This window comes from Gorilla gorilla, chromosome 16 (assembly GCF_029281585.2).
Source record: "Gorilla gorilla gorilla isolate KB3781 chromosome 16, NHGRI_mGorGor1-v2.1_pri, whole genome shotgun sequence".
Classification (NCBI taxonomy): Eukaryota; Metazoa; Chordata; class Mammalia; order Primates; family Hominidae; genus Gorilla; species Gorilla gorilla.
Window position 1 is genome coordinate 77669411 of NC_073240.2, and position 13549 is coordinate 77682959.

Sequence of the window (13549 nt, forward strand, 5' to 3'; positions counted from 1 at the left end):
GAGTGTCTAGAATACACAGAGAACTCTCAAAACTGAACTGTATTATTACAAACAGTTCAAGTAGAAAATAGGCAAAGACATGAGCAAACATTTCACTGAAGAAGATATACAATGGGCAAATAAGCCCATCATGTTCAACATCATTAGTCATTAAAGAAATGCAAATTAAAACCACAATGCACATATAAAAATAGCTAAAACAAAATTCTCTGTTAACACCAAAACACCACACGGCCGTGGAGAATGTGGGGTTACGGGATAGCAAAAAGTGTATGGAATTTCTTTATGAGGTGAAGAAAATGTTATAAAATTGACTGTTGTGATAGTTGTACATTATGTGTGAATATACTAAAAACCAATGAACTATATACTTTAAACAAGTAAACTACATGTTATGTGAATTGTATCTCAATAAAGCTGGTATAAAAAATGAACAGAAAAGAGACAATTTTTGAGGTTTATTTTTGCAAAACTGAAAATCTATATTATTATGAAAACAAAATAAATCTGTATATCATAGAACAGTGTGTCATACCATCACATGAGTCACTAAAGGTAAAAAAATTTTATTTTCAGGAGAAAACAAAACCCAAAATGCTCATTCTTGTAACTGGTATATTAATTCATTACCCTATTTTTGAAAATACAAAACTGTATGTTCATATGTTGTATGTTTATTTTAAAATAAATATTATCAGACAGAAACTATAATATTTTACTTCATAGATACGGACTTTGAAATCTCTAAGTAAAAGTATGTTTACATCTGTTTTGTGAATTTTTAAAGTTCTTTATTATGAAAGTTCTCAAATACACAATATAGAGAAAACAGTATAATGAACCCCATGTTCCAATAATCCAGCTTCAACAATTATCAACATTTTGTCCCTCTCTATTTTTATTTTTTTTGAGACTGGTCTCGCTATGTTGCCCAGACTAGTACCCATAGGCTCAAGCAATCCTCCCACCTCAGCCTTCTGAGTAGCTGGGACTACAGAACTACAGCTACCCGGCCCAATTTCTGACATTCTTTTTTCAATCCATTCCCCTTCCCCATTATTTTTTCTGAAATAATTTAAAGCAAATACATTTCTCTTGTAATTGTTTAGTATGTATCTTTGTAAGAATATAAATAGGCATTTTCTTAAAAATATAACATTATGAAACTGAAAAATAATGCCTTAAATTATATAATAGCCAGTCTGTGTTCAATTTTCATCTGTTTAATGTTATTAAAATTCAGCACATATAATACATTTATGCTTTATCCTTTAAATACATATAACGTAAATTAAAACAAAAATCGTAAGATGAATCATATAAAAACCACACATACCAAGAGGAAAAAAATAAATTATAAAATTAAGCATTTAACAAAAGATCTCAGTTTCCAGTTAACTGGCTCACCCTTAGAAGCACTATGCCTACTCATTTTACTTTTTAAAGGAAAAAAAAACACCTTTATTTGAAAGCTTCCTTATAGAAAGAAATGCTGCTTAAAATTGGACCTAATCTTTTAACCAATAAAATTGCCAACACAAACACTATCATATAATTTTTTAATTCAATTAATATTTAAAGCAGTCAAGAGAGGAGTATATCAAACTAGGAACTATAACTTAGGTCTCTTTAAAACTGAGAAATTAGTTACAGACAAATTATATTTTTAATAAACCTTCAGTGCAAACTATATTTAAAAATTATTCCCATAATAAAGAATGTTTAAGAACAGCAAATCATGCAATTAAACTGTCAGAGAACTTCTAAATAATTACAAGCTTAGGACAGAGTACAGAAAACTAAAAATTACATTTCATTTCATAGTTTTTACACTTGTACAATTTTTAAAATTTTACAAATGTCATTAAGAACGTTGTACTAAATTCAAGTCAATATAACCAGTAACTGATGTGCACCTGGAATAATCCCAATCTTACTGTGAAATATTATTTTTATCACTGTATTTAATTCAATAATATTTTGTTTAAAATATTTACATCAATGGGGCCGGGCGCGGTGGCTCACACCTGTAATCCCAGCACTTTGGGAGGCTGAGGCGGGCGGATCACGAGGTCAGGAGATTGAGACCATCCTGGCTAACACGGTGAAACCCCGTCTCTACTAAAAAATACAAAAAAAAATTAGCCAGGTGTGGTGGCGGGCGCCTGTAATCCCACCTACTGAGGAGGCTGAGGCAGGAGAATGGCGTGAACCCAGGAGGCGGAGCTTGCAGTGAGCTGAGATTGCACCACTGCACTCCAGCCTGGGAGACAGAGCAAGACTCCATCTCAAAAAAAAAAAAAAAAATGTACATCAATGTTCAAGAGATAATGTTTTAATTTCCTTGTTAGATTTTGATATTAAGGTTACATTGGCAACATTAAAACATGGTCCTCTTTTTTATCCTCAGGAAGAGTTTCTATAAGATTCACGTTATTTTTACCTTAAAAGTTTGGAAGAAGTAACACGTGAAGCCATCTTGACCTGGAATGTTCTTCATGAAAAAATTTTTAGTTACAAACTCACACTTTTTAAAAATACTTCTAAGTTCTCTTCAAGTTTTTATATTTCTTACAATGCAAATTTTAACTTGTGTTTTTCAAGGAATGTCAATCCTTTTGTTTTTCCAAATTTAGTATATAATACTCATAAAAATCCTCATCTTTTTAATATTTGTGGTATCTCTAGCAATATCCTCTATTTGATTCCTGGTATTACTCCTTGTGCCTTCTTTTTCTTGATCAATACTGTATAACAATCACTTCTTGGTCTTTTGGCTAAGATCAAGTACAGTAATATGTAACTAGTGGTCTGTTAATTCTACTGGTCTATTTAAAAGAACCACTTTTTGGCTTCTTTTATTTTCTCTATTCTCACCTATAGTTTATTTCATTCTATATTCCTTGGGTTTAACTTGCTTTTCTTTTCTAACTTCGTGAAATGAACAAAGAGTGAATTTTAGCTTTTCTTCTTTTCCAATGTGTACAACTGAGGCTAGAAATTTTCCTCAAAGCCTAGCTTTACCTTAATCTCACAAGTTGTTAAATGTTCATTTTTATTCAATTCACTTTTTCTAATTTTCATTGTGGTATTGTCTCTGACACGATGAGTTATCTAAAAGCAAATTCCAAAATTCCCAAAATTTGGGCATTATCTAACTATATTCTTTGTAAATTGATTTCTAATTTAATCCCACTGTGATCAGCAACAAACAGAATCATTTAAATCACCTGAAATTTGTTAAGACATGTCTAATGACCCAGCATGTTTCAATTTTGGTAAATGTTCCATATGTGCTTGATTATGTATTTGGACTTACAGTTATAGCCACAGTGAAGGAGCTTGTGCTAAAATTTACCCTCTTCCTGCCAAAAACAACTATAAAAAATTAAACAGCATTGAAAAGCAGCCGATGTGGCAAATTTAAAGGAACTACAATTCCTGAGAAGAGAGAAGGACAATGAGATCAGATCAGTGAATGTGGTGGATTCACTACAGCATTTTCTCCTAAAACACCTGGAATTTAGGGTGCAGGGGAAGTGAGTCCTGGCAGAAACCAGCATTCCCAGCCAACTGAAACAGATATTAGAATTCAGAGAATCTAAAGCAACTGGAACTTTGGGGCAAAAATCTTAGACGGGGTGGGAAAGTACTGCAGGGAATTGAGTCAAAAAATCTTCAATTAATCTCTCCTTAAGAAGTCTGACAACTGCTAAAAAAAAAAAAAACTTTGCATATACAGGGCAAGACTCCAAGAAACCTAGCAGAAAGCAGCAGCTGGGAAGCTAATAAGCTAAGCTGATATTATAGCAACTGTATAGTGCTGAGGAAAAAATTTTAAATTCAGGAATGCAGTGGCCTTGGCGAACACTCTAGCTTTTCATTTGAGACCCCAAAAGGCATAAGGACTAATCAAAACACATCAAACACATCAAACTTAATAAAATCTCAAACCAAACCAAAGGTCACCCCAAGGTCAACCAACCTCCTTTGGGAGGGGACTTGGGTGATCTGCTTGTTCTCTATCATCTTGCCAGACCAAAAAAAAAACCAATAATTTTAGCTGGAGGCTCTATAATCTTTAATACACAGTGTTAAGACTGTGAGTGATGCTTAAAAAAAAAAGGTCAAATAATTGTAAAACTCCAAAAAAAATGATTTTAAAGTACACCCACAGGAAATTCAGATATAAAGGTAATATTGAGGACTTTCATCCTCACTTCTTCCTCCAGCCCTCTTCTCCCATTGAACTTCCAAGCTTCCAGATTAAGAAAATTCACACTCAAGGAATACTTTCAAATCTGATATACATCATGAGATACAGGTCTTCAAGGCTGATACTATAATTGAGTGAGTCACTGGCAGTCTTGGGAGACTTTGGCAATCTAAAGTTAGATTGTGGGCTCTGGTAGATTGTTCACAAAGATGGGTGCCATCAATTTCTCCCATCCCAGTGCTTACATGCCACTCCCATTGTTGAGTGGTGGAGACTGTTTACCCTCCCTTGAATCTCTGGTTGGCCCTGTGACTTCATATGATCAATTGAATATGGTAAGTGATGTTCTATAACTTCCCAACTAAGGACTTAGAAGCCTTGCCGCTTTCATTCTCTCCTTGTTGGAAGCCAGATGACATTTAAAGAAGCCCAGGAAATATCACTGAATAATGAGAGACCATGTGAAGAGAAAGAGGCTGTAAGAAGAACTTGGGTTTCTTAGCCAAAGCCAGTACCAAGGCTTCAATCATGTGATGATATCATGTTGGATACTTTAGTTTCAGCTCAACTGTCATAGCTGACACCATGTGGAAAAGAAAAGAGCCACTCCACTGAGCACTGCTCAGATCTCTGACTCAAACAATTATGTGGAAATAAAATGGTAACTGTTTTAAGTAGCTAAGTTTTGGGCTTGCTACACAGAAATAGATATTGGGAGTATTCAGTTGTGCCTCCTCTTTTTAGCACAGGATTCAGCTAGCTCACTCCGTATGTTTGTCAGTTACCACCATCTTTCTCCTTTCTAACTTCCAAATACTTGTTCATATCATCTCTTCTCCCATCTCTTTTTCCTTAAGTCCAATTTCTAAATCATTTTATACCATTTTAGCTGGGTTTGGGGAAGAGAACATTAAATGCATGTGGTCACTCTATCATCTTTAACTAGAATTATTTTTTATAACACAAAAATTACAAACTTCAGTTCTATAGCTACTGTTATTATATATTACTTGAAGTATACACCTGTGATATTGCAAAATATATATTTGGTCTTCATCTCAAGTCTCCTGGCATGCAACTCCTAAAATTTTTGGAATTCCCAAAATGATGTGTCTTTTTGTATGCTAATGAGTTGACAAGTGGCTGGCAGCCCCTAGGTGGCTTCAGGATGGAAGATGGTCACTGGAAAAAACAAGGCAGTATTAGAACACTGGGACTTTCAGCCCCAACTCCTCAGCCTTCAGGGAGGGAGAAAGGAAAGGAGCTGAAGGTTAGGTTGCTTGCCAATGGTTTAATCAATCATGCCTAGATAATGAAGTTTCTATAAAAACCTTTTTTAAAAACAGGGTTAGGGAATGTCTGGATAGCTGAACACCTGAAGGTTCCTAGAGGGTTGTGTGCCTGGAGAAGGCATGGAAGCTCTTCTTCCCTTTCCATTTAGCTTGCCCTAGGCATCTCTTCATCTGTATCCTTAGTAATATTCTTTATAATAAACTGATAAATGTGTTTCCCTGACTTCTGTGAGCCGCTCTAGCAAATTAATCAAATCCAAGAAGTAGGTAGTCGGAATCCTGATTTATAGCTAGTTGGTCAGAGCACAGGTAAAATAACCTGAGGCTTGTTACTGGCATCAGAAGTGGGAGGCAGTCTTGTGGGGTTGAGCCCTCAACCTGTGGGATCTGACACTATCTACAGCTCGACAGTGTCAGAATTAAATTGAATTCGAGGACAACCAGCTGGTGTCTGCTGCAGAACCGATTGATTGGTTGTTGGTGGGGAGAAATCCCCACATACTTCATGGTGATCAGAGGTCACAGAAGTCTTCTGTGTTAATTGCTGTGGCATGAGAGCAGAGGAAAAATAGTTTGCTTTTCCCACAGAATGGCATAACTCGCTGTGTATAACACTGCACTGAAACCCCAAAACTGAAGACGAAACTAGTCCAAAATAAAATTTCCCAATACATTAATAAGAGTTACCATAAGCATAGATATAATCAAGATCTATTATTTCATCTCAACTAGGTGAGTTACTCATGAATAATCTGAAGTGGACTGCTTTAAACGAAACTGTGATATGTATTAATACCATGATTCCTTTAAGTTTTTTGCAATTTTGATTTTTACAACACATTTCTCTTAGAATCTTTCAAGATATGGAAACTACGTTTTCTGATTGTGTATTTTCCTACCTCTTCCTAAAAGAAGTCTTGCCTACAGTCAATTGTCTACTACTAAGTTAGTATGAAGAGGGGCAATATATTGAAGTAAGCCAACACAACTTACTGAGAAAATGAAAAAAAACAAAACACATCCATAACACAAAGACAGCAATAAAACATTTCTTTCCGAACCGAAAAGTTCCGATGGCATCTTCCACTGAAGAAAACAGAAAGCAGTGTCTGAAGTTCTCTTGAACTCATGAAACAAAACTCATTATTACCTATTATCATTCTAAAATCCCAGCCTCTGTGGATGTATAAAAATCCACTTGGGACTTCTACATAAAAAGATGTTTACATAAAACATCTATATAATTCTTATGGGATAAAATTGTTCTAGGTGGGCCCTCATAATAATCCCTCATCTAATTATTTGTATTCCTTATTCTGATGGTATAGAAAATGGATGTGTGAGCAAAGATAAACACAGAATATTATTTTGCAGTATAAAATAACAATCAAGTATTGAACAGCTGAAGTAGTAACATGCTACTTAAAAGTGAATTCTGCCTAGACTATAAACTAGGCTTTTTTGTTCCTACCTGAAGTCAAAAGAATTCTAAAGGATCTTATAATGAATAAACAAAAGACCTCATTCTCTTTAAAGTTTACACATGGCAAACCTGAAACTAGAACGATCTCCATAAGCTATCTACAGTGCTGAAAAGTAGTTTTGCTCGGCTTTTAAGATAATTTTATGTTTTAATTATGGTAAATTAATATTACGTATGTTGTACAAAAAGATAAATAGGACCAATTTTAAACAAAATAAGTATCTCTATATATCCACCTGTTTACTACACAAAATGGCTAATTCGAAGTCACTTGCCATTTTTGCGTGAGGCCTTCTGCACTGTCACTGGTGGGCAAGACTGGGCGGGTGTTATTTCTGAAGAAGCAGTAGAGCCTGTATGATGAGCCTTTACCTTGTCAGCCCAACTGACACCTGTGGGAGCCAGACGAGGAGCTGGCACTGTGCCAGTTGAACCTCTATGGAGAAAAATAAACACATTTAATAAATTAAATATAAAAGAAAAACTTCTGAATATATGCTAAATGTATTTAAAATTTAAATTATGCATATGAATATCCACATATATAGAATAATAATCTGCCATGGCAATTTAAGGTAACTATATAAATTTATCTTGATCTAATACTTCATTAAGTTTATATAGTATAACATATGGGAATAAACAGAAAAGGATAAAAGCCCTCAGTTGTTTAAAAGAAAATTTCACTTAAATGAGGAAGCTTTTAAAAAATTATGCATAGGTACCTTAAAGTTTTCATTTTCACTTATGTGTTTTAATAATACAAATATTGGCCAGGCACAGTGGCTCACACCTGTAGTCCCAGCACCCTGGGAAGCCAAGGCAGGTGGATCACTTGAGGCCAAGAGTTCAAAACCAGCCTGGCCAACATGGTGAAATCATGTCTCTACTAAATAACAAAAATTAGCTGGGCGCGGTGGTGTGCACCTGTAATCCCAGCTACTCGAGAGACTGAGGCATGAGAATTGCTTGAGCCCAGGAGGCAGAGGTTGTAGTGAGCCAAGACTGCACCACTGCACTCCAGCCTGGGTGACAGAGTGAGACTCCATCTCAATTTAAAAAAAGAAAAAGATATAAATATGCATTAATTCGTCAATCTTGATAAAGATACTACTAAAAGAGGCTTTTTCTTTGTGTACATTTCTTACATGAACCACAAGCATGATGCCTCACTGACAACATCTAAATTTGGTTCCTTTAAAGTGGAGTGAAAATTCAGTGATGTCTATTATATAATTTAATGCACAATTCTCCTTAACCTTAATAATATTTTCCCCAAATTTTTATAGTTGTCCTGTCTACTCCTCATTTGACAGCAACTTTAGCAGTTCCCTTTATCAAAGCTTCCAAAAATTTATCTTAGTTTTCACAAAAACAATGACTCTTTTTACACTCATATTTTAATGGTCTACTTAATATTTAAATTATGAGTTAAAATAATGAAAACAATTCACATAAGCCAAGTTTGGTAACTAACAACACATTTGAAGTAAATATATAACTCAACCAGCAGAAGCAGAAGTGAGTAGATATACAAAATGTAGTCTATGAGCCAAAATTGTTCCTCAAGCTGAAACAGTGTGTTCTACGATGATAATGAAGACTGAATTAACCCAATGACACAGGTACGTGGAGATCAATATAAGAACTTTTACCACACACGAATTAACGGCTTTGAGTGTTACAATAAACCATACACTATACAATACTCTGAACCACACACCAATGAAGTGCATTACGGGGCAAGTTTCCTTAAAATGGTGCTTGAATATATAAATATTTGTTTTCATTTGCATATATATCTTTTCCCTACTCCACTATGGTTCAATTATTAAATGGTTCCAAAGCCCATCAACCTTTAAAGGCAATACTATCTAATAACTCCATAAAGGAACTTGAAAGCAAAAGTTAGATTCTATTAAAACAAACACTTCATCAGCTTTTACTAAATGCCATACAGTGCCAGGCACTTAGAATACAGAGATACGGCAGTAATCTTGCCTCAAAGAAGGTCCTAGTACAAGTACAAAAAAATAGACATTAAAAGAAAGAGTATAAGACATTGCAAATGTAACAATAAAACTGTATCCAAGGTTGAGCAGTAACAAGAGGTGAAAGCTATTAATTGTGACATGAAGTTAGGAGATAAAAAGCAGTCAAGAAAGGTCAGGTTTTAACAGAAAAAAGAAAACTGACCAAGCAAACTACTTACCAACCCTTCCATTAAACATCAGATGTTAGCATTCACTCTAAAGAAGTAGAGTCCAAAACAACTTAGTCTTAAAAACAATTTTTTTGTTTGTGCGAAACAAATGTGACAATTTTTAAAAATAATACAACTACCAGAGATTGAAATACCATTTGAAGCAAACAAAGAGCTGACCAAAAAACTTAAAAGGAAAAGCTCAAGAATGAGACATCCATGGGAGGCTTTGAAAAGTTCTAGCAAATTCCTGAAAATCAAGAAGGCCACACACATATGCAGGTTGTGTGCATACCTACGAAATATTTGAGAGGACCCTAATCTCTTACCTATGACTGGCCTTGAGGCTCTAAGAAAGGAGGAACTGACAAGCAAAGGCAGAGTTATAAACTGCCAGAGCATTCAAAGTATGTCCCAACAGACAGATAGAACCAGGTGAGAACTAAGAGATTTATTGGCTCAAGGTATTTAAGGAAACCTCTGTCAAATCGTTAGGTGATGTTGACAAAACATACTGTTGTATAGCTACATACAACATATATCAACATACACTCATGTTGTGTGTACCCATGAAACAAAATATATAGACGTCACAGAATGAGTTAAGTGTAGCACTAAACTAACAGTAAAAACAACAGTCACAGCTACAATCCTGGAGAGAGTAGCTATCTGATCTCCAAAGATGTCACATTTTATCATTTAAAATGCCTACTTTTCAACCAAAAAAAAAAAAAAAAATCAGAATATGTGCCAATAAACAGGAAAGTATGGCCCATTCACAAGAGGAGCAGCAACAGGAAGCCCGGACATTGGGCTTACTAGACAAAGACTTTAAATCAGCTATTAACTACATTTAAAGAACATCAAAGTGGCCAGGCACAGTAGCTTGTACCTGTAATCCTAGCATATTGGGAGCCCACGGAGGGTGGATCACTTGAGGTCAGGAATTTGAGACCAGCCTAGCTAACATGGCAAAACCCTGTCTCTACCAAAAATACAAAAATTAGCTGGGCATGGTGGCATGCGCCTATAATTCCAGCTACTCAGGAGGCTAAGGCACGAGAATCGCTTGAACCCAGGAGGTAGACATCGCAGTAAGCCAGGATCACGTCACTCTACTCCAGCCTGGGCAACAGAGCAAGACTATATCTAAAAAAAAAAAAAAAAAGAAAAAAGAAAAGAAAAAGAAAGAGAAAAAATGAACAGATCCTCAAATGGGACAGCATCAAGAGTACAAACGTGTACAGTGGAATTTTCAAAGGAGAGAAGAGAGAGAAAGGGGCAGAAAAAAAAAACATTTAAAGGAATAATGGGCAAAAACTTCCCAAATTTGATTAAAAACATTAAATACATATCCAAGAGACTCAACAAACTCCAAGTATGATAATCTCAGAGAGCCACACTTAGATATATCATAGTCAGAAGATCAAAAGCCAAAGACAGACAATCTTGAAAGAATCAAGAGAGAAGTGATGGATCACATTCAAGGATCCTCAATAACAGCTGATTTCTCATCAGAAACCATAGCAGCCAGAAGGCAGTACGGAAACATAAAGTGCTGAAAGAAAGGATTCTTAACCAAGAATTCTACATACTACAAAACTGCCCTTCAAAAACTGAAAGATAAATTAAGACAAACACTGAGAACATCTGTTCCTAACAGACCTGTCCAACAAGAAATACTAAAGGGAGTCCAGGCTCAAACAAAAGGACAATAGATAGTAACTCGAATCTGTATGAAGAAATGAAGACTCCAGTAAAGGACTAGAAAAGAAAACTATACAGGTAACCACAAAAGACAATATAAATGTAGTTTTTGTTTGTAACTCTTTTCTTCTCCTGATTAAAGAGACAATGGCAAAAAACAGTAATTTTAAAACTGTGTTGAGCTTGTAATATATAAATAATGTAATTTGTATGACAATAACAATGTATGATATGTATTAATATACAGATCTATTGCAAAGGAAATTGTTAATTCATTTTATATAATATTTGGCATAAAATATGTGAGTTTTAATCTTTGAATTACTATTTATGATTGAATATATTCCATGTCCTAAAAGCTAAACTATAATCTCCTGGAATTTTTTTTTTTTTTTGAGATGGAGTCTCACTCTGCTGCCCAGGCTGGAGTACAGTGGCGTGATATTGGCTCACTGCAACCTCCACCCGCCCCTGCCCCCAAATAGCTCGGATTACAGGCACCTGCCATGACACACGGCTAATTTTTGTATTTTTAGTAGAGATGGGGTTTTGCCATTTTTGCCAGGCTGGTCTCAAACCCCTGACCTCAAGTGATCCTCCCACCTCGGCTCCCCAAAGTGCTGGGATTACAGGTGTTTTTACTTTTTATATAGACAATTTCAAACATATCCACAATGCAGGAAGACAGGTCCCTTGGTAAACCCAGCTCTTCCCTCTCTGGCTTGCAATTTTCAGGCAAAACATACCAAGAATACAACATCTTGAAATAAGAAGGAACTGCCCACGACGGCCCAGGCTTTGTCCTTATCCCTGTAGAAGAGGATGCCTGCAACGCTTGCACTCAATAACCTAAGTGACATCGGTGTATAAAATCCAGAGCAGGGTGCTTTTGGGGTCTTTTGGCTGTGGTAATAAATGGAGCTCACACAAATGAAACTCCATTCCCCTGGTTAGCTTTCCTGAGTCCCAGGGGACTATCTTGCCATGGATCCTAGGCTTCTGTTGATCCTTGCTGCCTATCTGTGAGTAACAACATTGCTTTACCTAACTTGTGCAAGTCAGCATATGACTCACCAAACTCCTCCAGTGGCAACGGGGTTTATGCAAAACCTTCCATCAGATCTAGGAACCTTAGCAGAAATTGATGAGATGTTTAGAATCCTCCCCTGGGATTGCTAACCAACACACAGTGTTCCCCTCCTAAGTGTCAGAACCTGTATACAGTATTCTGCATAACATATACATGGATATTTTTATAGTAGAATATCAGAATCATAATACTATACTAACTAAGAAAATAATTTACTGTAATGCAAGTCTTAGTAGTTTTTTCTTAGTTCGTCTCACCCAAAATTTAAGCTTCGTCGAGCATTTGATGTTACACTTATTCTATCTGTTGATGGACTTGGAATCACATGGCGTCCCGGAGACATCTTCTTTACTTCCCATGCCAATGATGTTGGTCTGCCAATTCAATATATAAACCAGATTAAATTAACAGAGAAAAGGGAGAAACAAATAATCTTTTCTCTTGGTTGTTAGTGGCTGAAAAAATAATCCTACTTTTCAACAACAACAACAAAAAGTCACAACATGTACAAATGTTCCCCTAGAGCGTTGCTTACCAGAAAGTTACCATACTATCAGTGAGAAATCATAGTTGATAAACGGTTCAGGATTTTCTACCGACTGCAGCACAGCAACACTACTCCAATTACCTCAAAAAGGTCATGGGGTTACAGGGATATGAGATACACTACTTACGATTTATAAGCTTCCACATGCCAGCTAAAAAAATGTTTAAAAGGCAATGATACTACTTCAATCTACTTGTCTCTGATGTCCTGGAGAGTTTGTGAAACATGTATCAAGAGAAAGAATATGGTAAGGGTTAAATGAAGAGTAGGAAAATATAAAATGTCCTTCCTCTACCTCTTAATCACTCACGAGAGTAGGATTTCACTGCTCTTTGCTGGGAAAGCTAAGAAACATAACTTAACGTCTACTCCTCCTCCTTCCTTGGCACCACAACCAATTGGCTTACAGGATGCATAACATGCCCTCAATCAGATCCCCATAACTCCTGTGGGTATCCCTGTGTCTTACTCTCCATTTCCTTTCAATCTTGCCAACTGTTGATATCTGTTTTTAAAAATTTCACTGGCAAATAGTATTTCATTGTCTTTGTTTTTTAAATTATACGTTTATTATCATTACTAGTGAAACTGAACTTTTTAACCAACCATCTGAATTTCTTCATTTGCGATTCACATGTTGGTATCTTTCCTTCATTTTTTCCACTGGGATTTGCACCATTTTCTGATTAATCTGAAATAGTTTACTACTACTCTTATGGCTACAAATCCATTGGCATTGGTGATACAACTATTTTGCCTTTAATTTTTCCTTTTTAGTTGGAAACATTTGTTCTCTTCCTATTGAATCAGTGTATCAATATTTTTCTTTGTGGTGTCTGCCTGTGTCTTACAAAGTCCTCACACGCAAAACAAATATATAAATATTTACCTATATTTTCTTCTTTAAACATATACAACTTCAGTTTTTACATTTAAATCTCAAGGCTAGCCAAAATAAATTTTGATGCATGATTTGAAGAATGCAAGATGGATAATGCCATCTATAGAGCA

General features: G+C 35.6%; 1 protein-coding gene across 13 annotated transcripts in view; it reads right to left on the minus strand.

Annotated features, from left to right (window-relative positions):
* The window catches only part of SCAPER (S-phase cyclin A associated protein in the ER), a 556007-nt gene that overhangs the window by 440087 nt on the left and 102371 nt on the right, over positions 1-13549 (minus strand). For all 13 annotated transcript variants that reach the window (XM_063699056.1, XM_063699058.1, XM_063699055.1 and 10 more), the window contains 2 exons: positions 12249-12365; positions 7267-7427 (listed from right to left, as the gene is read on the minus strand). In XM_063699056.1, coding sequence (XP_063555126.1) covers positions 7267-7427; positions 12249-12365 — 278 coding nt within the window. The remainder of the gene's footprint in view (positions 1-7266; positions 7428-12248; positions 12366-13549) is intronic.